This window comes from Schistocerca gregaria, chromosome 10, assembly GCF_023897955.1.
Source record: "Schistocerca gregaria isolate iqSchGreg1 chromosome 10, iqSchGreg1.2, whole genome shotgun sequence".
NCBI classification, from domain to species: domain Eukaryota; kingdom Metazoa; phylum Arthropoda; class Insecta; order Orthoptera; family Acrididae; genus Schistocerca; species Schistocerca gregaria.
In genome coordinates, this window is record NC_064929.1 from 65,938,548 (window position 1) to 65,965,823 (window position 27,276).

Below are 27,276 nucleotides of genomic sequence, written 5' to 3' on the forward strand. Positions count from 1 at the left end.
GATGTCAGATTTGTTTGTGGTGTTGTTTTATCTGTTGTAATGGTTCTGTTCCAGTATAATTCGTATTCATCATTCTCCAGTACATTTTGTGGTGCATATTTGTATGTGGGAACGTGTTGTTTTATAAGTTTATGTTGTAAGGCAAGCTGTTGATGTATTATTTTTGCTACATTGTCATGTCTTCTGGGGTATTCTGTGTTTGCTACTATTGTACATCCACTTGTGGTGTGATCTACTGTTTCTATTTGTTGTTTGCAAAGTCTGCATTTATCTGTTGTGGTATTGAGATCTTTAATTGCTGTAATATGTGGTGTTTATTGTTTGATACTGTATTGCAATCTTGAATCCTTCTGTCTCCCTGTATATATTGCCTTTTCTTAGCCATGTGTTGGATGCGTCTTGATCGATGTATGTCTGTGTTAGATGATACGGGTGCTTGCCAAGTAGTGTTTTCTTTTTCCAATTTACTTTCTTCGTATCTGTTGTTATGTGATCTAAAGGGTTGTAGAAGTGGTTATGAAACTGCAGTGGTGTAGCTGATGTATTTATATGAGTGATTGCTTTGTGTATTTTGCTAGTTTCTGCTTGTTCTAGAAAGAATTTTCTTAATTTGTCTACCTGTCCATAATGTAGGTTTTTTTTTGTTGTTGATAAATCCCCTTCCTCCTACCTTTCTGCTTAATGTGAATCTTTCTGTTGCTGAATGTATGTGATATATTCTATATTTGTGGCATTGTGATCGTGTAAGTGTATTGAGTGCTTCTAGGTCTGTGTTGCTCCATTTCACTACTCTAAATGAGTAGGTCAATATTGGTATAGCATAAGTATTTATAGCTTTTGTCTTGTTTCTTGTTGTCAATTCTGTTTTCAGTTTTTTTTTAGTCTTTGTCTATATTTTTCTTTTAGTTATTCTTTAATATTTGTATTATCTATTCCTATTTTTTGTTTGTTTCCTAGATATTTATAGGCATCTGTTTTTTCCATCGCTTTTATGCAGTCTCTGTGGTTATCCAATATGTAATCTTCTTGTTTAGTGTGTTTTCCCTTGACTATGCTATTTTTCTTACATTTGTCTGTTCCAAAAGCCATATTTATATTATTGCTGAATACTTCTGTTATCTTTAGTAATTGGTTGAGTTGTTGATTTGTTGCTGCCAGTAGTTTTAGATCACCCATGTATAGCAAATGTGTGATTTTGTGTGGTTATGTTCCAGTAATATTGTATCCACAATTTGTATTATTTAGCATGTTGGATAGTGGGTTCAGAGCAAGGCAGAACCAGAAAGGACTTGATGAGTCTCCTTGGTATATTCCACGCGTAATCTGTATTGGCTGTGATGTGATATTATTTGAATTTGTTTGGATATTAAGTGCGGTTTTCCAATTTTTCATTACTATGTTAGGAACTGTATCAATTTAGGATCTACTTTGTATATTTTCAATATCTATAGCGATCATGAGTGGGGTACACTATCAAAAGCTTTTTGGTAATCAATGTACGCATAGTGTAGTTTAGTTTTAGCTTGATATGTCACCTACGCATCTATTATCAGTTGCTCTTTACATCCTCATGCTCCTTTACAACAGCCTTTTTGTTATTTATTTATAATTTTGTTCTGTGTTGTATGTGCCATTATTTTCTGTGTAATGACTGAAGTTAATATTTTGTATATTATTGGTAGGCATGTTATGGGACGATATTTAGCTGGGTTTGCTGTGTGTGCTTGATCTTTAGGTTTCAGATAAGTTAGTCCATGTGTAAGTGAATCATGGACTGTGTATGGGTCTGCAATGTAATTGTTAAATAATTTAGTTAGATGTGAATGTGTTGAGGTGAACTTCTTTAGCCAGAAATTTGCTATTTTATCTTTTCCAGGGGATTTCAAATTGTGAGTAGAATTAATTGCTCGGGTGACTTCATGTTGCAAAATTATTGCTTCAGGCATTTGTGGTATCATCTTGTATGTCTGTTTCTGCTTGTATCTACCGTGCATGCCTGTTATGTTGTACCGTGTTTGACCATATGTTGCTCCAGAAGTGTTGCATGTCTGTTATGTTTGGTGGATTGTCTATTTTAATGTGTGTGTTATCTATTGTCTGGTAAAATTTCTTTTGGTTTGTATTCAACGTTTGGTTTTGTTTCCTTCAATTTTCACTTTTTTTGTATCTTCTAAGTCATTTGGCCTATGCTTGTGATTTCTGCTTCTTTTCATCTAATTGCTCTATCGTTTCTTGTTGTGAGATTTTACCTAACCTTTTTCGTTTTTTTCTGACATTTGATGTCTTACAATTGTGTTAGCTGTCCGATGTCTTTTCTCAGTTTTTCCATTCTGATCTGTAGCCTGTGTTGCCATGCTGGTTTTGTGGGTTTCTTCTGTATGTTGGTTGGTTCTGATCTGTGCCTAGTGTGTATATTTAGTGTAGTGAGTGCTCCTATATAAACCAGTAGTTGCAACTCTTCCATAGTTGTGTTTTCATTTATTTTGTTGTGTATGATTGTGTTGATAGTTTTTATTGTTGTTTCGACTAGTGGGTTATTTGGCGGTCTATGCAAGAATGGTATAATGTCTGTATTTGTGTCTTTGTATTCTATATGTGTCAGCTGAAATTTTTCTTCTATATCTAACATGCGTGTCACTTTGTGTTTTATTTGTGCTTGTTCTGGTGGCTGTCTTAAGATTTCATTTTCCTCTGATTGTTTAATTGATGCGTGTTGTTCTTTGTTTGTTTGCTCTGGGATGTTTGAGTCCATTACTGCATTTTCTTCTTCTTCTGATTGCACATTATTTTGTTCCAGTATTTGTTGTACTTGTTGTTTGATGTTTTCTAATTCTGACTGGGGTAACCTGTTATTTTTTATTACTGCACTGTTCTTATCAGCTAGTCATTGTTCTGTTAAAAATTTTAATTCTGGATATCTGGTAATAAATGTTGTGTATACTTGTGATCTGTATCCAGTTGTGTTGGTTCCTAGGTTTGTTGCTTGGTAATAACAGAATGTGAGGTGTCGGTTAACTTCATCTGACTATCTCATCCTCTGTTTTGTTTTCCTTCTAGAGTGGTTACAGGAAGCATGTCCTGCAAAACACCTCTATTTGGATTTAAATCATTTTCCGTGTGGCTAGCAGTGTCGTTACCATTGTGGACGGACATAGGGTTCAAGCGTCGTTCCCAACCATGACAGCGCTTGTCCGAGGCTTCATTAGTTCTGTCCTGAACCAACTAATCACACTAAAAGGGGGGTTAGCGCTATTGGTGGTTTGTTCTTTTCGTCGCCTTTTACGACTGGCAGAACATACCGAAGGCCTGTTCTTTTCCTGGGCCTCCATGGGGTTTATTATTATTATAATTATTCTTATTATTATTATTATTATTATTATTATTATTATTATTATTGTAGTTAATAGTGGGTTCACTTTTGATCAAGATTAATATAATAATTATGATCCAATATTTCAGTAGCAAGTCACATTTGAATATGGTAATGTTACTATTAAGAATAGGCATAATTAATTTAGAGTTAGAATAAGTGGTGCCTTATCTATTTTGATTTCTTGTCTGTGAACTGTTTTTACACAGGTGTGTCCTACCATTGCTGACAATCTGTGCTGACAGCTTGGAACGGCTGCATCTTTATGATTTAGACTTAAGCCACAGTGAGGTGAGGGAGGCATTTACTGCACTGAGAAGTCTAAAGAACTTGCAGGAACTTGAGATGTGGGTCTCCAGTCCTGAACCGCTTGATAAAATTACTATGGTATTTAAGTAAGTTTATGTGGTGGACACATGCAATTTTCATTAGTGTGTAATCTATTCGAGTTAGTGTGTAATCTATTCGAGGTGCAATGTATTAAAATTTCTTTGGCTTCTGTCCAATTAAAGTGGTTCAAATGCGGCACATTTTCATCTCGTTTGTTCCCCAGCCATTGACAAGTAGTAGCTACTGACCTCTAGAGCACCACTGCTGTTGAGCTGTGCTGTGTCAGAGCTTCACCTCCGCCACAGAGAAGTCTCTTTACGCTACACTGAGTCATCAAAAGTCATGGGATACCTCCTTTTGCCCTGCATAGTGCACTAGTTCAATGTGGTACTGACTTTGCAAGTCCCCTGCAGAAGTATTGAACCATGCTGCCTGCCGGTGGAGGATTTTATAGATGAACTGGCCTCTCGATTGTATCCCATAAATGTTTGAGGTGATACATGTCGAGTGATCTGTGTGGTCGCTCAAATTGTCCACAACGTTCTTCAAACCGATCGCAAACAGTTGTGGCCCGGTGATGTGTCATCCATAAATATTCCATCGTTGTTTGGAACTGCGAAGTCCATGAATGGCTGCAAATGGTCTCAAAGTAGCTGAAACAATTTCCAGAAAATGATCTATTCAGTTTGACCAGAGGACCTAGTCCATTCCCTGCTAACAGTGCTTACATTATTAGGAGGCCACCATCAGCTCACACGGTGCCTTTTCGACAACTCGGTTCCGTCGCTTTGTGGGGTCTGTGCCACACTTGAACCCTACCGTCAGCTCTTACCAGCTGAAATCGGGACTCTGCAGACTGGGTCACAGTTTTCCAATCATCCAGGGTCCAACTGATGCGGTCACGAGCCCACGAAATGTGCTTCAGGCAATAGTGTGCTGTTAGCAGAGGCACTCACAGTGGCTGTCTCCTGCTGTAACCCATTAATGACACATTTTACCACATTGTCCAAATGGCTTCATTAATTGTAAATCAAACATTGGTTTTTGCAGTTCTTTCATACAGTGCTTTCCTATTAGCTCTGAAAACTCTATGCAAACACCGCTGCTCTCTGTAGTTATGAAGGCCATCGACCACTGTGTTGTCCTTGGTGAGATGTGATGCCTGAAATCTGGTATTGTCAGCAAATGCTTAATACAGTGGATCTTGGAATAAAGCTGTCAAGAATAGAATCTCTCATGCGTCTAGCTCCAACTACCAGTTTCACATTGAGTCCATTAATTCCCATTGGGTGGCCATAATCATGACAGAAACCTTTTCAAATGAATCACTGGAGTACAAATGACAGCTTCACCAATGCACTGCCCTTTTATACCTTGTGCACAAGATGGTACTGTCACTTGTGTATGTGCAAGTCGCTACCGCATCACTCGTCTCACCTCAGTATGAGTCTGCTTTGTTGGTTTGGTCACGTGCTGTATAGAACTGATGGCCCTGTCTATATTGTGTTGTTTTAATTTGTGTACTAGGGTCTGTCCTGTAAATCCAGCTTCAAAGGAGCTAGGCGCTTATAAGTGTGAATACTACTCAACCATCAGTTAATAAGTGACGGTTGCAAAATACTGACACAAAGTATTCACAGAATAGGAAAAATTGGTTGGAGCCAACCACAGGGAAAGATTAGTTCGGATTCTGGAAAAATGTAGAGGTAGTTGGGGCAATACTGATCCTACATTTAATCTTACAGCAAGTGTAGAAGAAAAGCAAACCTATATTTATAGCATTTGTAGATTTAGAGAAAAGCTTTTGACACTGTTGATTGCAATATACTCTTTAAACTCAGGGGTTGTTGTTGTTGTTGTTGTCGTCATTGTCTTCAGTCCTGAGACTGGTTTGATGCAGCTCTCCATGCTACTCTATCCTGTGCAAGTTTCTTCATCTCCCAGTACTTACTGCAACCTACATCCTTCTGAATCTGCTTAGTGTATTCATCTCTTGGCCTTCCGCTATGAGTTTTACCCTCCACATTTCCCTCCAGTACTAAATTGGCGATCCCTTGATGCCTCAGAACATGTCCTACCAACAGATCCCTTCTTTTGGTCAGGTTGTACCATAAATTTCTCTTCTTAATTCTATTCAGTACCACCTCATTAGTTATGTGATGTGCACATATAATCTTCAGCATTCTTCTGTAGTACCACATTGCAAAAGCTTCTATTCTCTTCTTGTCCAAATTGTTTATTGTCCATGTTTCACCTCCATACATGACTACACCCCATACAAGTACTTTCAGAAATGACTTCCTGACACTTAAATCTGTACTTGATATTAACAAATTTCCTAAGCTAATTCCATCAGCATTGCCCGACTTAATTTGTCTACATCCCATTATCCTCGTTTTGCTTTTGTTGATGTTCATCTTATATCCTCCTTTCAAGACACTGTCCATTCCGTTCAACTGCTCTTCCAAGTCCTTTTCTGTCTCTGACAGAATTACAATGTCATTGGCGAACCTCAAAGCTTTTATTTCTTCTCCATGGATTTTAATTCCTACTCCAAATTTTTCTTTTGTTTCCATTACTGCTTGCTGAATAACATTTGGGATAGGCTACAACCCTGTCTCACTACCTTCTCAACCATTGCTTCCCCCTCATGCCCCTTGACTCTTATAAGTGCCCTCTGATTTCTGTACAAATTGTAAATAGCCTTAGCTCCCTGTATTTTATTCCAGCCACATTTAGAATTTGAAAGAGTATCCTAGTCAACATTGTCAAAAGCTTTCTCTTAAGTCCACGAATGCTATAAACATTAGTTTGCCTTTTCTATGAGAAGTTGTAGGCTCAGTATTGCCTTGCATGTCCCTACATTTCCCCGGACTCCAAACTTATCTTCCCTGAGGTCAGCTCCTTTCCATTCTTCTGTAAATGATTTGTGTTAGTATTTTGCAACCGTGACATATTAAACTGATAGTTCAGCAAATTTCACAGCTGTGAGTACCTGCTTTCTTTGGGATTGGAATTATTATGCTCTTCTTGAAGTCTGAGGGAATTTCACCTGTCTCGTACATCTTGCTCACCAGATGGTAGAGTTTTGTCAGGACTGGCTCTCCCAAGGCTATCAGTAGGTCTAACAGAATGCTCTCTATTCCTGAGGCCTTGTTTCGACTCAGGTCTTTCAGTGCTCTGTCAAACTCTTCACGCAGTATCATATCTCCCTTCTCATCTTCCTCTACATCCTCCTCCATTCCCATAATATTGCCATCAAGTACAGCGCCCTTGTATAGACCCTGTATATACTCCTTCCATCTTTCTGCTTTCCCTTCTTTGCTTAGGACTGGTTTTCCGTCTGAGCTCTTGATATTCATGCAGGTGGTTCTCTTTCCTCCAAAGGTCTCTTTAACTTTCCTGTAGACAGTATGTATCTTGCCTCTAGTTATATATGCTTCTACTTCATTACATTTCTCCTCTAGCCATTCCTGTTTAGCCATTTGCACTTTCTGTCAATGTCATTTTTTTAGATGTTTGTATTCCCTTCTGACTGCTTCATTTATTGCATTTTTATGTTTTCTCCTTTCATTGGTTAAATTCAATATCTCTTGTGTTACCCAAGGATTTCTACTAACCCTGTTCTTTTTACCTTCTTGATCCTCTGCTGCCTTCACTATTTCATTGCTCAAAGCTACCCATTCTTCTTCTGTATTCCTTTCTCCTGTTCTGGTCAATTCTTCCCTAATGCTCCCCCTGAAACCCTCTACAGCATCTGGTTCTTTCAGTTTACCCAGGTCTCATCTCCTTAAATACCTCCCTTTTTGCAGTTTCTTCAGTTTTAATTCAGTTCATAACCAATAAATTGTGGTCAGAGTCCACATCTGCCCCTGGCAATGTCTTAAAATTTAAAATCTGGTTCCTAAATCTCCCAATGTCTCCAGGTGTCTTCCATGTATACAACCTTCTCTCTTTATTTTTAAACCAAGTGAAAGCTATGATTAAATTATGCTTTGTGCAAAATTCTACCAGGTGGCTTCCTTTTTCATTCCTTTCTCCCATTCCATATTCACCTACTACTTGTCCTTCTCTTGCTTTCCCTACTATCAAATTCCAGTCCCCCATGACTATTAAATTTTCGGCTCCCTTAACTATCTGAATAATCTTTTATCTCATTGTACATTTTCTCAGTCTTTTCCTCATCTGTGGAGCTAGTTGCATATAAACTTGTACTACTGTGGTAGCCGTGGGCTTCGTGTCTATCTTGGCCACAATAATGCGTACACTGTGCTGTTCATAGTAGCTTATCCACGTTCCTTTTATTTTACTCATTATTAAACCAACTCCTGCATTACCCATATCTGATTTTGTATTTATAACCCTGTATTTACCTGACTAGAAATCTTGTTCCTCCTGCCACCGAACTCCAGTAATTCCCACTGTATATAACTTTAACCTATGCATTTTCTTTTTCAGATTTTCTTACTTCCCTGCCCAATTAAGGTATCTGACATCCAGTCTCCAGTCCGTAGAATGCCAGTTTTGTTTCTCCTGGTGGCAACCCCACCTGGAGATCCGAATGAGGGACTATTTTACCTCTGGAATATTTTATCCAAGAGGATCCATCATCATTTGCTTTCAGACATTCACAGTTACCAGCACAGCAAGGCCGTTTTGGTTGATGTTACAAGGCCAATTAGTCAATCATCCAGACTGTTGGCCCTGTAACTACTGAAAGGGCTGCTGCCCCTCTTCAGGAACCACACGTTTGTCTGGCCTCTCAACAGCTACCGCTCCGTTGTGGTTGCACCTACAGTATGGCTATCTGTATCGCTGAGGCCCGCAAGCTTCCCCACCATCGGCAAGGTCCATGGTTCATGGGGGGGACTTTGGAGATAGCAGGGATAAAATACAGGGAGCTAAAGGTTAACTGCAACTTCTACAGAAACTGTACTGCAGTTACAAGAGTTGAACAACATAAAAGGAAAACAGTGAGTTGGAAAGGAGTGAGACAGGGTTGTAGCCTCTCCCCGATGTTATTCAGCCTGTACTTCGATCAGACTGTGAAGTACAGCTTGGAGAAATTTGCAAAAGGAGAAGTTTAGGGAGAAGAAATAATGACACTGTAGTTTGTGATGGTCTCCTTTAAATACACACTGATAGGAAAACAAAGTGCAACACCAGTAAATAATTAATGTAGAGTAATGGAATTTCAAGAATACATCATCCGCAGCTCATGGTCTAGGGGCTAGCGTTGCTGCCTCTGGATCACAGGGTCCCGGGTTCGATTCCCGGCCGGGCTTGGGATTCTCTCTGCCTGGGGACTGTGTGTTTGTTGTCCTCCTCATTTCATCATCATCATCATCATCTTTTGTGAGAGTGACTAGATTGGATTGTTAAAAGAAAATGGACTGTGTAAAAATTGGGACTTTGTACGGGTGCTGATGACCACGCAGTTGAGCACCCCACAAACCAAACATCATCACATCTTCAACAGTACATCTGTCTAGGTAATAGTGCGATGTTGGCACATCTGTGACTGGTGTAACCACCATAATATTGAAGGCAAATATGCAAATGTGCTGGAATTGTCATACAGGTGCCATATGTCAGTCTGCGGGATGGAGTTCCACGCCTGTTGCATTTGTTCGGTCAATACAGAGATAGTTAATGCTGTTTGTGGATGGTGCCGAAGTTGTCGTTCGATGATGTCCTATATGTGCTTGACTGGAGACAGATCCAATGATCGAGTGGGCCAAGGCAACATGTTGACACTGTAGAGCATGTTGCGTCACAACAAGTGTTCTCCTGTTGGAAAACAAACCTGGAATGCTGTTCATGAGTGGCAGCACAACAGGTTGAATCGGCAGACTGATGTACAAATTTGCAGTCAGGGTGCTTGGGACAGCCACGAGATTGCTCCCTGCTGTCATACAAAATCGAACACCGTACTGTAACTCCAGGTGTAGGTCCACTGTCTGTAGCACACAGGCTATTTGGTTGCAGGCACTCAACTGATCTCCTCCTAACCAGCAAACGGCCATCACTGGGACTGAGGCAGAAATAGTTTTCTTTAGAAAACACAGCAGACCTCTAGCCTGCCCTCCAATGACTTCCCACTGAGGTCCCAAATGTTGGTGGTTCAGAGTCAGTAGAATGATTGCTTTGAGCTGTCCTTGAAGTAACCAATTTGTAACAGTTCGCTGTGTCTTTGCGGTGCTGCAGATGCAGTACAATGTTCCAGAACCATATGCCAAACACAATGGTCTTCACTCTCAGTAGTGCCACGTGGTCATTCGGAGTCTGTACATTCCTGCGACCACCCCTGTCATTAGTCACATATAGTGGCCACATTCCTGTCACGTCTTTGTGCAATACCCACAGAAAGAACATCCAGTTTTTCTAGCCCTATTTCACGTCCTTGCTGAAATTTAGTGGGTTGTTGATAATGGTGCATTTGTCACCTTAAAGACATTCTTGACTAGCATCGACCCACCACATCCACTCTCGAAGGTAACTTGATGCTCATGACAAGTACAGCATGTACTCAAAGCAAACCTGATTTGCATCCTCATAATGGCTCTACTAGTGTCACTGTTACGCGACTGGCATGAAACTTGAATAGATATCATCTTTCAGATGTAGAAACAAGCCTTTCAACTTTTGTTTATGTCAAACAACTCCTTCTAGGTGTTGCAGTTTTTTTTTCTGCTAGTGTATATACATGTTCAGGTTCAGATTTGTTGTTATCTGCAAAACTCTGAACAGCTGCACCTGTAATAAAATTTCCTCCTGGGACCATGCATGCTCAGCTTGAGCAACTTCGTTAGCGCTTCAGTTGCGTTTGTGCTGAAATATGATAGACTCAACAAATTCCAGACTTTCTACAAATGAACATGTACAAGGTGTAAAATTTTTGTTCCGCTGTTTGCCGATAGGTGGTGCCAATGGTAAGTAGTGGTCAAAAGAAACGGATCGCAGATGCCAGGCAGTTAGCTTGGACCGTGGTCAACAAAACCTCATTCAAACGTTAGTCAATTTGTGTCAGGTGAAAATGACTTACAGGTTCATGGCTCCCTCCATCGGTAATGCTGGAATTCCATACGGCGTTGGCCCACCCTTAGCCTCGATGAAAGCTTCCACTCTCACAGTCATACTTTCAATCAGGTGCTGGTAGGTTTCTTGGGTAATGGCAGCCCATTCTTTACAGAGTGCTCCACTGAGGAGAGGTATCGATGTCAATTGATGTAACGTGGCACAAAGTCAGTGTTCCAAAACATCCCAAAGGTGGTCCATAGGATTCAGGTCAGGACTCTGTGCAGGCTAGTCCATTACAAGGATGTTAACGCCGTGTAACCACTCCGCCACAGGCCATGCATTATCAAGAGGTGCTCGATTGTGTTGAAAGATGCAATTGCCATCCCCAAATTGCTCTTCAACAATGGAAGGCAAGAAGGTGCTTAAAACATCAATGTAGGCCTGTGCTGTGATAGTGCAACGGAAAACAAGGCGTGCAAGCCCCCTCCATGAAAAACACGACCACACCATAACACCACCGACTCCAAATTTTACTGTTGGCACTACACACACTGGCAGATGACATTCGCCAGGCATTCACCATACTCACACCCTGCCATTGGATCACCACATGATGTACTATGATTTGTCTGTTTTTCCACTGTTCAATCATCCAATGTTTATGCTCCTTACACCAAGTGAGGTGACATTTGGCATTTACCCGCGTGATGTGTGGCTTATGAGCAGCCGCTCGCCCATGAAATCCAAGTTTTCTCACATCCCGCTGAATTGTCATAGTACCTGCAGCGGATCGTTACGTAGTTTGGAATTCCTGTGTGACAGTCTGGATAGATTTCTGCCTATTACATATTATGACCCTCTTCAACTTTCGGCGGTCTGTCAGCCAACAGACGACATCGGCCCATACGCTTTTGTGCTTTACGTATCCCTTCACATTTCCCTTTCCCTATCACATCGGAAACAGTGGACCGAGGGATGTTTAGGAGTGTGGAAATCCCACATACAGACGTACGACACAAGTGACACCCAATCACCTGACGACATTCAAAGTCCGTGAGTTATGCGGAGTGCTCCGTTCTGCTCTCTCAAGATGTCTAATGACTACTGGGGTCACTGATATGGAGTACCTGGCAGTAGGTGGCAGCACGGTGCACCTAATATGAAAAACATTTGTTTTAGGTTGTGTCCGGATACTTTTGATCACATAGTATATGTGCATGGCTCGAAGAGCACCGGGATGGGTTTATCGTAATCCCTGGATTTAAACACAATAGAGACTCTATGGAAGCACCTCGATCAGGCTGTTCGCATCGCAGATCCTCAACCGAGAAACCTAGCACTGCTGGCCACAGCACTGGAATCGACATGGCTCCACATCCATGTCAGTAGCTTCCAGAACCACACTGATTCTTCTTCCTGCACATCTCGCAGCAGCCCGTGCTGTAAAATGTGGTTATACAGGCTTCTGACTGTACTAATACAAATGGACAGTGTATGGTACCAGTATGCAGCAGTGCGGGATTTATATATTGCTCTATGCTGGAATGGCGTAGGTATGTTCATTTACTGGTGTTCTCGCAGGGTATGCTGCAAAAAATAATAGTTTCACTTTCTGCCACCAGGTGAAAATGTGGCACAGTAAGCAATCAGAATGTGAAATGGTTTCTGTTTTAAAGTCAGTGTGACGTTTGCTGCTTTGCGACGTGTGTCGATTTCTTTTCTGATGCGACTGTCAGTGTAAAGGGAGAAGGAGGTCGACACTTTCCATACAAAACACAATTGCCATTGAGAAGAGAGACTGTGCTCTGCTGCTAAAGTTGTTACATAAGAATGGCAGCAGTAGCAGCATTGCATTGCAGGAATATTGCTGTCAGAAGAGGCCCCATGTTAATGAATGGGATAAAGAATATGATACAGAAATGTGAAGAAACGGGTGAATTAGGCAGTGCAGCAGGAAGAGGAAGGCAGCCCACTCCCACTGCAATTGTTGATGAAGTTCCTGTAGCCAAGCGTGCAGGACACACATTAAATTCTGCAGCCAGTGCATGAATTGCATCATGAAACTTCTCTCCCCAGTTCAACACTTCAAAAGATTTTGCAGGGCATTTTAACCTGGTGTCAATACAATTTCAGAATGTGTGCACGAAATTAAGCCCCAAGGTAGGCTACGACACCCTGACTTTGTGCTTTGTTTTTTGGCATTCATGGCAGTGGATGACCTGTGGCCCGGGAACATTCTTTGGATGGGTGAAAAACATTTTACTCTGCATGGCACCGTGGATATCCAGAACTATCGCATATGGGGTTCGACTCCGCTCGCATGTTGTACAGAGCTCCTTATTCTCGGTCCATTTTTCTTCGAGGTGGTGACACCTCCTGAGCCTGTTAGTTGTACAGCGGTATCTGTGTGTTGTGAGGACCTCCTTGTGCAATTTTTGATTCCAGCTTTGCAAGAGCAAGATAATATTGAACACATGTTGTAACAGACAGTTGTGTGAAATAGTTCTGAACACAGTTTTCTGAAAACTGTCTTGAGCAGCTAGCTTGGCAGCCCACACACAATGGAAATATCTTAGACCTCATAGTTACAAATAGGCTAGATCTTATTGACAATGTCAGTGTGGAAACGGGGATTAGTGATATGATGTCATATTTGTACAGAAACCAGATAGCAGTCATAAGAATCGAGGGACATGAAAGGGAAGCAGTGGTTGGGAAGGGAGTGAGACAGGGTTGTAGCCTCTCCCGATGTTATTCAATCTGTACATTGAGCAGGCAGTAAAGGAAACAAAAGAAAAATTCAGAGTAGGTATTAAAATTCATGGAGAAGAAGTAAAAACTTTGAGATTCGCGGATGACATTGTAATTCTGTCAGAGACAGCAAAGGACCTGGAAGAGCAGTTGAACGGAATGGACAGTGTCTTGAAAGGAGGATATAAGATGAACATCAACAAAAGCAAAACGAGGATAATGGAATGTAGTGGAATTAAGTCGGGTGATACTGAGGGAATTAGATTAGGAAATGAGACACTAAAAGTAGTAAATGAGTTTTGCTATTTGGGGAGCAAAATAACTGATGATGGTCGAAGTAGGGAAGATATAGAATGCAAACTGGCAATGCCAGGAACAGTGTTTTGAACAAGAGAAATTTGTTAATGCCGAGTGCAGATTTAAGTGTCAGAAAGTCCTTTCTGAAACTATTTGTATGGGATGTAGTCATGTATGGAAGTGAAACATGAACGATGAATAGTTTGGACAAGAAGAGAACAGAAGCTCTCGAAATGTGGTGTTACAGAAGAATGCTGAAAATTAGATGGGTAGATTACATAACTAATGAGGAGGTGCTGAATAGAATTGGGGAGAAGAGGAGCTTGTGGCACAACTAGACAAGAAGAAGGGACTGGTTGGTAGGACATGTTCTGAGGCATCAAGGGATCACCAATTTAGTTTTGGAGGGCAGAGTGGAGTGTAAAAATCGTAGAGGGAGACCAAGAGGTGAATACACTAAGCAGATACAGAAGGATGTAGGTTGCAGTAGGTACTGGGAGATGATGAAGCTTGCACAGGATAGAGTAGCATGGAGAGCTGCATCAAACCAGTCTCAGGACTGAAGACCACGACAACAACAACAATAATAGCAATTATGGTTAGGGAAGTTAATAAATCAGTCAGGAAGACTATGAGAGTGTTTCTGCTAGATAGAGGAGACAAGCAGTTAGTACTATATTGCTTAGAGACTGAATTGACATCACTTACTTCCAGTTAGATGCACATAGAGGGATTATGGGCAAAGCTTAAGTAGATTGTGAATCGTGGTTTGTAGAGTTATGTGCCTGGTAAGTGGATAAAGGATGGAAAAGACCCACCACAATTTAATAGCAAAATTTGGAAGATGTTGAGGAAGCAGAGGCTGTTGCACTTTAGATTCAAATGAGAATGCAAAAATGATGATAAACAAAGATTAGTAGAGATTTTTGCAGCTGTGAAAAGGTCCATGTGCAAAGCATATAAAAACTACCACAGGCACACCTTGGCAAAAGAGTGGGCAGAGAACCAAATTCTGGTCCTATGTAAAATCACTGAGTGGGTCTAAGGCTTCCATTCAGTCCCTTGTTGACCAGTCTTGGGTGGCAGTTGAAGATAACAAAACGAAAGTTGAAGCTTTAAATTAAACAACGGATGTTCCAGGTATGAATATCAACAATGGAGGAAAAGGTAGGTTACTTTCTTATCGTAAAGAGGACATGTCAAGTTGCAGACACGCATGATTAAAAGACAGTCACATATAGCTTTTGGCCACAGCCTTCGTCAGTAAACACACAAACACACACACACACACACACACACACACAGTCTGGAACCACGCGACCGCTGCAGTCGCAGGTTTGAATCCTGCCTCGGGCATGTATGTGTGTGATGTCCTTAGGTTAGTTAGGTTTAAGTAGGTCTAAGTTCTAGGTGGCTGATGACCTCAGTGTTAAGTCCCATAGTGTTCAGAGCCATTTGAACCAACACGCACACAAGCAAGCAAACACATCTCATGCACACACAAATGCCAGCTCCAGCTTCCGGACCAGAATGAAAGTTCTAAATTTCACGTTCAAGAAATCATTCAAGTTCAAACACACCATCATTTGACCATTGGACAGACTCCTTTATGGACAACATAGTAATAAGCATCAATGACTTCAAGAAACAACTGAAAGATTTGGAAACAAATAAGTGAAACACAGTTCTGTTTTACAAAGAGTACCCTATGGTATTAGCCCATTACCTGGCTCACATTTATCACAAATCTCTTGCCTAGCACAGTCACAAGTGATTGAAAAAAGTGCCAGTGACTCCTGTATATGAGAAGGGTAAAAGAATGGACCTACAAAATTAGAGACCATATTCCTAACTACACAAGGGCTATGCTGAAAGTTTTTAGCGGAATGTGTGAAAAAAAAATTATTTGCAAAAAAAAGGAAAAAAAAGTAAGTTTACAACTTTTCAAAATACTCTCCATTAGCATGTGTACATTTTTCCTTTGTCTGAAACCACTTAGAAAATGTCAGTCCAAGTTTCTTTTGGGATGTCACTTAGTGCACTCTATTACGCTGCAATGGCCTCTTCATCTGATTAAAACCACTGCCCTCGAATTTTTTCCTTAGTCTTAGGGAACAGAAAGAAGTCACAGGGGGCCAGGGGGGATGGGGTAACACTTGCACTTTTTCCTTCTCCAGAAAGTCCATCGTTCTGGCAACCCTGTGGCAGATGCATTGTCGTGATGCAGCAGAAGGTACCCTCTCTTGGACTTTGGATGCTGTGACTTCCTTGTGACGATGACTTTAGGAAGACAATCATTCACGTACCTTTCAGCATTGACTGTACGACGTGTGTCCAAGGTCACAGAGGTGAGATGCGCGATCTTTGTGAAAAAAGTTGCCACCATCTTTTTTCCAGAGCTCCGACTTCATTGAACTTTTCTGGGTGGTTCCTCCCCTGGAAAGCACCACACAGGCGAATGTCTCTTCGTTTCAGGGTCATAATGGTAGACCCACGTTTCATCACCTGTGATGATATTGAAGGTGTCTTGGGACTTCCCTCCATTGAATTTTTCGAGCATGAAACGACACCAGTCCACTCTCGCCTCCTTTTGGCTTTCTGTCAGGGAATGTGGCACCCAACGGGCACCTCTTAGTAAGGCCTCAGTGACTATGAACGATGGTCTGTGCTGCTGTGGATCCAATATTTAGGATCCCTTCAATGTCGCAAAATGTAAGATGTGGATCTTCTTCGATCGTTTTCCTCACAGCATCAATGTTTTCAGGACTCACAGCTGTTGCTGGCCGACCGGGACGAGGTTCATCTTCAATTGACTGCCGACTCCTCGAAAACTCGCGAAACCGAATTCCAACTGTGACTCTAGAAGGGGAAGCTTCACCAACAACATGCAGCACAGAAGAATGGCATTCTTTGGCACTTAAACCCTTTTTATAATCGTAAAAAATCATGGCGCGAAAGTCGCGGTGCAACAGCTCCATCTTGCACCGTCTCTGACTTAGCACTGCCTGTGCATTCTTATCGTGCTGTGGGGGGGATCACAGCTGGCCAGGGGCTGCGTGCGCACGTCCCGAGGTCGAAAAACATCGCTCTTTCAAATGAAAACAACCCCATTGTCTTCCGCCTTATGGTTTATGGGCTGCTAAAAACTTTCGGCATAGCCCTCGTAATTTGCTGCAGGATCCATGAACACATTCTCAGTGTGGATATAACAAATTTTCTTGAGACTGAGAAGCTTACTTCTATGATCAGCATTGTTTTAGAAAGCATAGCTAGTGAAAAACTCTTTTTTTCACATGGTATATTGCAAATTATCGATAAGGGCAACAAGTAGATTCTGTATTTCCAGATTTCTGGAAAGCATTTGACACAGTGCCCAATTTCAAGCTGTTAATAAAGTTACTAGCAATTGGAGTAAGTTCACAGATATGTGAGTGGCTTGAAACTTATAAAGTAACAGAACCCAGTATGTTGTCCTCGACAGCCAGAGTTAATCAGAGATGGGGGTATCGTCAGGGGTACCCCAGGCAAATGTGATAGGGCTGCTGTTGTTTTCTATAAACATAAATGAATTTGGCGGACGGGGAAGGCAGCAATCTGCGGTTGTTTGCTGACGATGCTGTGGTGTACGGTTAGTTGTCAAAGTTGATAGTTCGCCTATAGAGGATAGAACATGTAGGACACGGGTACGACCTATTCTTCAGTACTACTGGATTGTTTGAGATCTGTAACAGGTTGGATTGAAAGAACAATGAAGCAATTCAGAGACGGGCTGCTAGATTTGTTACCAGTAGTTTCAAAAAATGTGTTATGGAGACGGCATGGGAGCTGAGATGGTAATCACTGGAGGTAACGTGGCTTTGTTTTCGGCGAACACTATCAAGAGAATGTTAAGAACTGGCATTCGAAGCTGACTGCCAAACGATTCTACTGCCACCAACATACATTGCAAGTAAGGACCAGGAAAATAAGATACGAAGAATTAGAGCTCATATGGAGGCACATAGACTGTTGTTTTTCCCTCGCTCTGTTTGCAAAAGTAACAGGAAAGGAAACTACTGGTAGTGGTACAGGGCACCCCATACAGTGGCTTGCAGAGTATCTGTGTAAATGTACACTACTGGCCATTAAAATTGCTACACCATGAAGATGACGTTCTACAGATGCGAAATTTAACCAACACGAAGAGCATTTCAGAGCATTCACACAAGGTCGGCACCCGTGGCGACACCTACAACGTGCTGACACGAGGCAAGTTTCCAACAGATTTCCCATACACAAACAGCAATTCACCGGCATTGCCTGGTGAAACGTCATCGTGATGCCTCGTGTAAGGAGGATAAATGCGTATCATCACATTTCCGACTTTGATAAAGGTCAGATTATAGCCTATAGCGATTGTGGTTTATCGTATCACAAAATTGCTCCTCGCGTTAGTCGAGATCCAATAACTGTTAGCAGAATGTGGAATCGGTGTGTTCAGGAGGGTAAAACAGAACGCCGTGCTGGATCCCAACGGCCTCGTATTACTAGTAGTCAAGATGACAGGCATCTTATCCGCATGGCTGTAACGGATCGTGCAGCCCGTCTCGATCCCTGAGTCAATAGATGGATACATTTGCAAAGACAACAACCATCTGCACGAACAGCTCGACAATGTTTGCAGCAGCATGGACTATCAGCTCGGAGAGCAAGGCCGTGGTTACCCTTGACGCTGCATCACATACAGGAGGGCCTGCAATGGTGTACTCGACGACGAACCTGGGTGCACGAATGGCAAAACGTCATTTTTTTGGATGAATCCAGGTTCTGTTTACAGCTTCATGATGTTCGCATCCGTGTTTGGCGACATCGCGGTGAACGCATATTGGAAGGCTGTATTCGTCATCGCCATACTGGCGTATGACCGGGCGTGATGGTATGGGGTGCCATTGGTTACATGTCTCAGTCACCTCTTGTTCTCATTGACGGCACTTTGAACAGTGGACGCTATATTTCAAATGTGTTACGACCCGTGGCTCTACCCTTCATTCGATCACTGCGAAACCCTACATTTCAGCAGGATAATGCACGACCGCATGTTGCAGGTCCTGTACGGGCCTTTCTGGATATAGAAAATGTTCGACTGCTGCCCTGGCCAGCACATTCTCCATATCTCTCACCAATTGAAAACGTCTGGTCAATGTTGACCGAGCAACTGGCTCGTCACAATACACAAGTCACTACTCTTGATGAACTATGGTATCGTGTTGAAGCAGCATGGGCAGCTGTACCTGTACACGCCATCCAAGCTCTGTTTGACTCAATGGCTAGGCGTATCAAGGCAATTATTACGGCAAGAGGTGGTTGTTCTGGGTACTGATTTCTCAGGATCTCTGCCCAAATTGTGTGAAAATGTGATTACATGTCAGTTCTAGTATAATATATTTGTCCATTGAATACCCGTTTCTCATCTGCATTTCTTCTTGCAGTAGCAACTTTAATGGCCAGTAGTGTAGATGTAGATGTATACCTGCGACCACCTTCCCGTGCAGTCCATCATTGACCCTTGTCACATCGCTGCTCCACAAATCTGGATACTGAATGATTTGACCTGCTTCTCGCCAAATGTAGAGAACCACAGTGAGGCTCCTGTCAAACCTGAAACTCTGTCAGGTGCTTATGAGACTGTCTCAGACGACTACGCAACGCCTTTCTATCCTTGACAGTGCCCACTTACACTGGCACTGTTCACACCCCTTATATACCCTTCTGTCAACCTGGAGGAAGCATTTGACAACATACAACATAAAATGGTGCACAATTTTCGAAATCCTGAGAAAAATATGGGTAAGCCATACGGAAAGACAGGTAATACGTAGATTGGAACTTAAATAGTGGCAACACTGCTGTGGAGACACTATGCAATGGAATCTACTATTATCACTGATAGCACATGTTGTTGACATACCTAAATTATCTCCGAGCAAATGGACTTGCCTATCCCACATTAGCGGCGTGCGCACAATCAAGGGAAACACAGTCAGTTGTGAGCGATTGGTCTAACGTAATGGTGTCACTGTTTTTTAGAAACAGCAACAACAGAGTTGGATCAAGATTGAATGTCCAAAGGTCGTGCAGCATGACAGTGTCATCAAGATCTTCAAGAGGTGTGTGGGGAATCGGCATTGCCGTACAGAACAGTGGCACATTATGTAAAAGCCTGCAACAAAGGTCGGCAAACTGCGTCGGGCAGGTCGTCCTAGCGTCTCTGAAGAAGTGCTGTTGCCACATTAGTGGACAGTGATAGACGCCATATGATTCGTGAGCTCGCCCACAAAACCGGATTAGTGCATATGACTGTGCTTTGCATCCTGAGGGAATACCTGGGCATGCGAAAAATAGTATCACGATGGGTTCCACGTGACTTGATGTAAATGCAGAAATGGATGCGTTATAGTGCTGCTCAGACGCACTTGGAGCGTAAAGGAGAGGCTTTCTTAAGCCATATTGAAACACTGGATGAGACATGGGCCACATTGTACGAGCCAAAACTGAAAAGCAAAACCGATGAATAGCATCATTCTGGGTTACCACTTAAGTCGAAAGACCATCAAAGTCCTACTGTGATGGTGTATGTTCCTCCACGGCAGACCATCAGTGCACAGTATTACTGTTTATTTTTGGAGCATCACCTGCAACCATCTTTGCGGAAGAAGTATCAACACTTTCTGCACAACCCACCCATCATTTTGAACGACAATGCACAGGCGCATACAGTGCAAGCTGTGGTTGCTCTGTTCAGTCGATGAGACTGGGAAGTACTGTACCATCCACCATGCTCCCCAGACTTAAGTCCTTGTGACTTTAATTTGATTCCAGAGGTGAAGGAACCACTTTGTGGCATTCGCTGCAGAAGTGCTCCAGAGATTCGGCAAGCAGTAAACTGCTCCATTCGCAGCATTAACAGAACAGGATCTTCTAACGGTATACTTCACCTTCCACATCGCTGGCAACGGGTTCTACACAATGTGGTGACTGCTTTGAAGGACAGTAACAGGTGCAAACATGTGACTCTTTTGTATTGTTTGTGAATAAATACTTGCGTCTATTTAAGTTCCAGCCCTCGTGTACAGTGTGTACAAGAACAGAGAGGGAATAATAAGAGTGGGAGACCAAGAACGAGTGCCCAGAAATGAGAGTGTAAGACAGGGATGTCATCTTTTGCCTCTGCTGTTCAATCAGTGTGTCGAAAAAACAATGACGGAAATACAAGAACGCTTCAAGAGTGGAATTAAAATTCGAGGTGAAAGGATATCAATGCTAAGATTTGCTGACGACTTTGCTGTCCTTGGTGATGATGAAGAAAAATTACAGGACTTGTTGAATGGAACGAACAGTCTAATGAGTGAAACTTCCTGGCAGTAAAACTGTGTGCCCCACCGAGACTCGAACTCGGGACCTTTGCCTTTCGCGGGCAAGTGCTCTACCAACTGAGCTACTGAAGCACGACTCACGCCCGGTACTCACAGCTTTACTTCTGCCAGTATCTCGTGTCCTACCTTCCAAACTTTACAGAAGCTCTTCTGCGAACCTTGCAGAACTAGCACTCCTGAAAGAAAGGATATAGCGGAGACATGGCTTAGCCACAGCCTGGGGGATGTTTCCAGAATGAGATTTTCACTCTGCAGCGGAGTGTGCGCTGATATGAAACTTCCTGGCAGATTAAAACTGTGTGTCTGACCGAGACTCGAACTCGGGACCTTCGCCTTTCGCGGGCAAGTGCTCTACCATCCCGAGTTTGAGTCTCGGTTGAGCACACAGTTTTAATCTGCCAGGAAGTTTCATATCAGCGCACACTCCGCTGCAGAGTGAAAATCTCATTCTAGTCTAATGAGTACACAGTATGGATTGAGAGTAAGTCAAAGAGAGGTGGAAGTAATGAAAAGTAGCAGAAATGAGAACAGTGAGAAACTTAACAACAGAACTTATGATCACGAAGTTGATTAAGTTAAGGTACACTTCTGCTCAGTCAGCAAAACAGCCCATGATGGATGGAGGGAGGAGGACAGGAAAAGTAGACTAGTGCTGATAGGAAGGGCAACAGAAGTCCATTAGTCTCAAACATAGGGCTTAATTTGAGGAGGAAGTTTCTAGAATGTATGTTATGTTTAGAGCACAGCATTGTATGGCGTGTGAGACACGGACTGTGGGAAAACTGGAACAGAAGAGAATCGAAGCATTTGAGATGTGGTGCTAAAGAAGAATGTTGAAAATTAGGTAGACTGATAAGGTAAGGAATGAGAAGGTTCTCTGCAGAATCACTAAGGAAAGTAATATATGGAAAACATTGACAACAAGAAGGGAAAGAATGATAATAGGACATTTGTTAGGACATCAGGAAATAACTTTTACGGTAATCGAGGGAGCTGTTGAGCAAGACAGAGACTGATAAATCGAGCAAATAATTGAGGGTGTAGGTTGCAACTGCTGCTCTGAGACGGAAAGGCTGGCACAGGAGAGGATATTGTGGTAAACTACATCAAACCTGTCAGAAGACTGATTACTCAAAAAACTGATGACTCAAAGTTCGCTACCAGGCCTGGTAAGAACACTAAACACATATAACAATAATGCGCCCTGGTGATTGTCCTGCCTGTCTGAGAGAATTGCAACTACAGTCATTTACATACCCACCAATGGTGTGTATATGTATGAAGTTACAATGATATCTTACCATTTCTTCTCAATGCTTAATTTTTTTGTCAGCTTATGATTATTGAAATAAAGAAAGTGAAACTTTTTCTTAGCATAACAGCAAATAAGGTATGTGGATACATAAATAGTGCCACAGGACTCCGGGATTGTAGACATGCAGTTTAAGCCCAGATGACAGTTTCTTAACAAACATTGAAAAATCTATCATAAAATAATTTTTTTACAACAAAATAAATATGGTATAGTGCCCAGTTTCATTACTATGCCTAGTCTTTTACATTATCAGTAGACAGCCCCAATATTTCACACTGTATCAGTGTAATGTGATAGATGAGAAAGTTAACTGCCAAGAGTAGTGTCTTCATGAGTGAAAAAAAAGGAGTTGGTTTTCCTGTGCAAATCAGGCAGGGGTCCACAGCTTGTAGTCTAGTGGCTAGCATTGCTACCTCTGAATCACGGGGTTCTGGGTTTGATTCCCAGCCAGGTTGGGATTTTCTCCATCTGGGAACTGGATGTTTGTGTTGTCCTCATCATCATTTTGGAAGTGACAAGATTGGAACCGGAAAGGTTGGGAACTTCAATGGGCACTGATGACCACAACGTTTAGTGCCCTGCAAACTGACATCATCATCATAATTATCATCATCAAATCAGGCCGGTAATGTGTATGTGCAAGAAAATAGCTTTGATCAATTGTGCTGGGTGCAGAGGATCTCTTTGCTTTCTGTGTTTTTGAATGAATACCTTGTGACATATTGTGAATGGTTACAATGGCGGGAAGAAAATAATTGAGTCGTTGAGGAACACACACTCTCTCTCTCTCTCTCTCTCTCTCTCTCTCTCTCTCTCTCTCTCTCTCTCTCTCTCTCTCACACACACACACACACACACACACACACACACACACAGAAATAGTTTTGATGAGTTTTTTGTGTTCATACTTCACTGCACCCTACCCATAGAGAAAGAAAGAAAACCACATGTGTTGTGAGAAAACACAGAACAATTTTTTTTAAATAGTGTGCACAGAATATTGCAATATCAAATAGGAGTTGTTGAAGTCCACAGTTAAGTATGCTGATAAACCTTTTTCCTCATTAACAGTAAACTTTGTTCAATTTGAAACAATACATAATTTTTATGACAGCTTTCACTATCTTGCCGAAGAGTAAAAGATGTAGCAAACAGGAATATTCTGAAGCCTGTGTATGGCTCTTTAGTGTGATGTGAACACAGGTCCCTCGCCAGCTGGCTTCTTTATGCTCCTAAAGTCTCTCGTTGATAATGAATGACACTTCAACATTAGAGATATCGCATTGGCATCTTTTTTTTAGAAATATTTATTTTCACAGTGTAAGACACACATGACTACTGACTAGTTTTGGTTATACGTAATATGGAAAAAAATAATCTGATAATAAGGTCGGACCATGGTAGTGACGCAGAATTCCCTGATAACTGTAGATCGGAAAAGCACTGTTGTGGAGCTAAGGTCACAAATCGGCTACTAATCGATAACGATTGTGGGGAAGTCTGTACACTTTAAAGGGGACCATCTAACACCTGTTACACTGAAGAGCGCAAGTACCAGTTAAATTAGCTGAAAGTAACGATCTAGGTGAACAGTCAAAGAATAGGCGGACTTTCATCTCCTATCCGTGGCATCCTACATTAGATGCAGATTTTCAGTGAATTTTGCCAAGTAAAGCTCAGCTGTTAAACTGACTGTGCTAATATAACTGTAGTGTTATTACTTTGTTAAGATAATGATCTATACTGGAAAATAGCACTGTGTTAAGAATATGTGGTACTGTAAAATGCAGTGTCTAAAGGTCAGATATTTTAGTTTTTGCTGATGTACAGAGAACTCACTATAAAAAGGTGCAATAACAGTTTATTTGGACACAACAGTCTGCAGGCAAATCCAAATATGTTCAATTGCTGCACAGATTTACTTAAGTACATGACTGATTGACTGTATCTATTTGGGAAATTTTTCTCTATGTAATCTTGCCTATCATCAGGTTGATTTTTCCCACATTCTGTTTAATGATCATCTTCATATTTTAAGGGTCCACACTTGGTTATTGTTCAGTGACATGTAAAACTGATCAAAATTAGCAGTAGCACACAAAACTTGGGGTTTGAAGATTAATTAGCAAAAAACCAAATACTTGACTAATGATTCAGACGAGCAATACATTGAAGGAAAGAAAATAAAAAGATAAACACTTTTTGTTAAATTAATATACAAATCCATATTAGAGAGTGTAGTTCTGTATGGAACGGAGACCTGGACAATTAACCTGAAGCACATTAAAAAATTACAAGCTCTAGAGATGGACTTCTGGAGAAGACAGGCAAGAATCTCCAGGAAAGAAACGATAAGGAACACCAAAATAATAAGGAGAATGGAAATAAAAGAAAGAATATATGATGTAACTAATTAATGGAAAATCTCATACAAAGATGTGAAACAATTACTAACAAAGAGATAGAGGGGCTGGCCAGTACTTACCTCAGCTCAGTACAACCAATAGAAACACAAAAAACAACCGAAAATTTAAGGTAGCAAGGATGGAGGCATGGTTGTCAGAGGGAAGCCAAAGATATTCTACTATATATTGACAGTAGAATATCTTTGGCTTCCCTCTGACAACCATGCCTCCATCCTTGCTACCTTCCCTGTTTCCCTTTCCCTGTTGCTTCATAACCTGGGTTGCGAGTAACTAAATCCACTTTCCCTTCTTCCCTTTCTTTCCCCTCTTTCCTCCCTGATGAAGGAACATTTATTCCGAAAGCTAGGAACTTAAATTTTCGGTTGTTATTTGTGTTTCTATCGGCTGTACTGAGCTGAGGTAAGAATATATGCTGTAATGGATAGGAAGAAATTACAGTGGTACGGGCATGTGTGACGAATGGAGAAAGCCAGAATGCCAAAATTGATACTGGAGTGGGAACTGGAGGGGAGAAGAAGACGACAACCTATGACCACCTGGCTCCAAAATGTACAGCTACAATGAGAGAATGGGTGCACAGGAAGAGGACACACAAGATAGAAACACCTGGAGGAATATTTTGAAAATATAGTTTAAGAACGTTTATTCTTTGTATTGTAATTTCCAAGTAAATTATTATGTTGGAGATAAGCCTCTGTAATGAGGAAAAGCTCAAAAATAATAAATAAAAATTACATCTTTGATATCTGGAAAACTATCATCTTTTGGACCTCTAATGTACAAAGTGCAAGTGTTCTAACAGTTCTGTCTGGTCGAAATTGGATAGTACATCGTGATCTGTGACCTAGATATCCCCAAAAAAAGGTGGCATAGTGACCCAACCTCCCGCATTGTGTTAGAGAACTGAATAACATCTCCATAACTGCAATTGCCCCTGTACTCACTCATTACACCTTTACGTCCTTCTGCCCAGCTCGCTATGTCAGAAAATGTTTATTATGTACACTTATAAATTCTTTTGTATTTGCCACTATCATTACTACTACTACTACTACTACTACTACTACTACTGTTATTGTCGCCATCGTTATTATTTTGTTGTTGGAAGCAGCAGTAATAGAAATACTGCCAGTATTAACTGTATTAGCTTGTAATCAACAGTATTTATTTACGTTGTCTCCAAAGTAAAAAAAAAGTATTCTACATGTGAAACACTGGTCCAGTGTAAGACAGGGCCTGAAGGCCCTCATGAGATTGAGTTAAATAAATAAATCTTTTTGTGACATTTAGTTTGGGTTGGCACCTAATTAGGATGCCAAAATCATCAAAATCAAAAGACGGATGTGTCACCAATTCATCAGGTGATTTCAAATTTCTCTCCCTAATTTTTTCCATTACATAGAGAAAGAATCTTTCACAACATAAAATTTTTATTCATCTGTGTTTTTAAGGACTGGTGGGCTGCCAAAACTGAGGCTTCTGAATCTACGAGCGGGTCGCAGCCTGGACGATAGCACTGTAATTGCCATCAGCCATGGTTTCCCCACTTTACGGGAACTTTGCGTCAGACATTCTGAACTACTGTCTGACACTGCATTCTCACAGATCTGCCATCTGGAACACCTTGAAATGTAAGTATTGTTGCTGACTGGAATGTAGTGTGAACAAAGTAATTGCTGAAGCAGTTGACAGTTCATGACTTGTAGCAGTAAGGAACTGTAACAAATATTCATGAAAAGGCCACATGCAGAATCACAGTTTGGAAATGTAAACATGAGGTAAAAGGATTTTGCTTTAGTCTGGACCAGCGGCCATTTGTATAGCCATTCAAACATCTGTCTTCCTCTTGTTGTTACAGTATGTTAAGCAAGGTTTGAATGATGAAGCGGAGCCAGTGTACAGAGAAATTGTGCAAATTAATAAATTCCTCTTGCAAAAGATTTTAATTGGGCTGAATTAATGCTCAGCAAAAGGCACCATTTGTATACACACTGTTCATATTTCATGTGCAAAAAGAATCACCTTTAAATGACTGGTCTGGTGAGGCTGATGGTTCAAATTTGGTCTACTGGTATATCAGACCTTAATCAAAAATAAGTTTTAACCATTTGAAAAAAAATCTTGCTCCATTGGATTTGACATGTAAGGAACACGTTTTTCTGGGAGATTTTTGAAGTCGCCACTTGTATATTTTAATCTTGTATGAATAAGTTCCAACTTTGCATGAATGTAGATAAATGGATGAAGTTAAAACAAAATTATTTTTATCCAGTAATCATTATCTGTTGTCAAGACATAGGTTAAATGTAGCATGTAAAATTCTTACAAACAGGAACTGAATGCACGAAAACAGTT

General features: G+C 41.3%; 1 protein-coding gene across 5 annotated transcripts in view; it reads left to right on the top strand.

The window, feature by feature from the left end:
- The window catches only part of LOC126293502 (uncharacterized), a 101,773-nt gene that overhangs the window by 54,572 nt on the left and 19,925 nt on the right, over positions 1 to 27,276 (top strand). For 3 of the 5 annotated variants that reach the window (XM_049986752.1, XM_049986754.1, XM_049986755.1), the window contains 2 exons: positions 3,580 to 3,765; positions 26,373 to 26,552. In XM_049986752.1, coding sequence (XP_049842709.1) covers positions 3,580 to 3,765; positions 26,373 to 26,552 — 366 coding nt within the window. Of the gene's footprint in view, positions 1 to 3,579; positions 3,766 to 26,372; positions 26,553 to 27,276 lie in introns of those variants that run through there. The other 2 variants (XM_049986756.1, XM_049986753.1) reach the window with 2 other exon arrangements.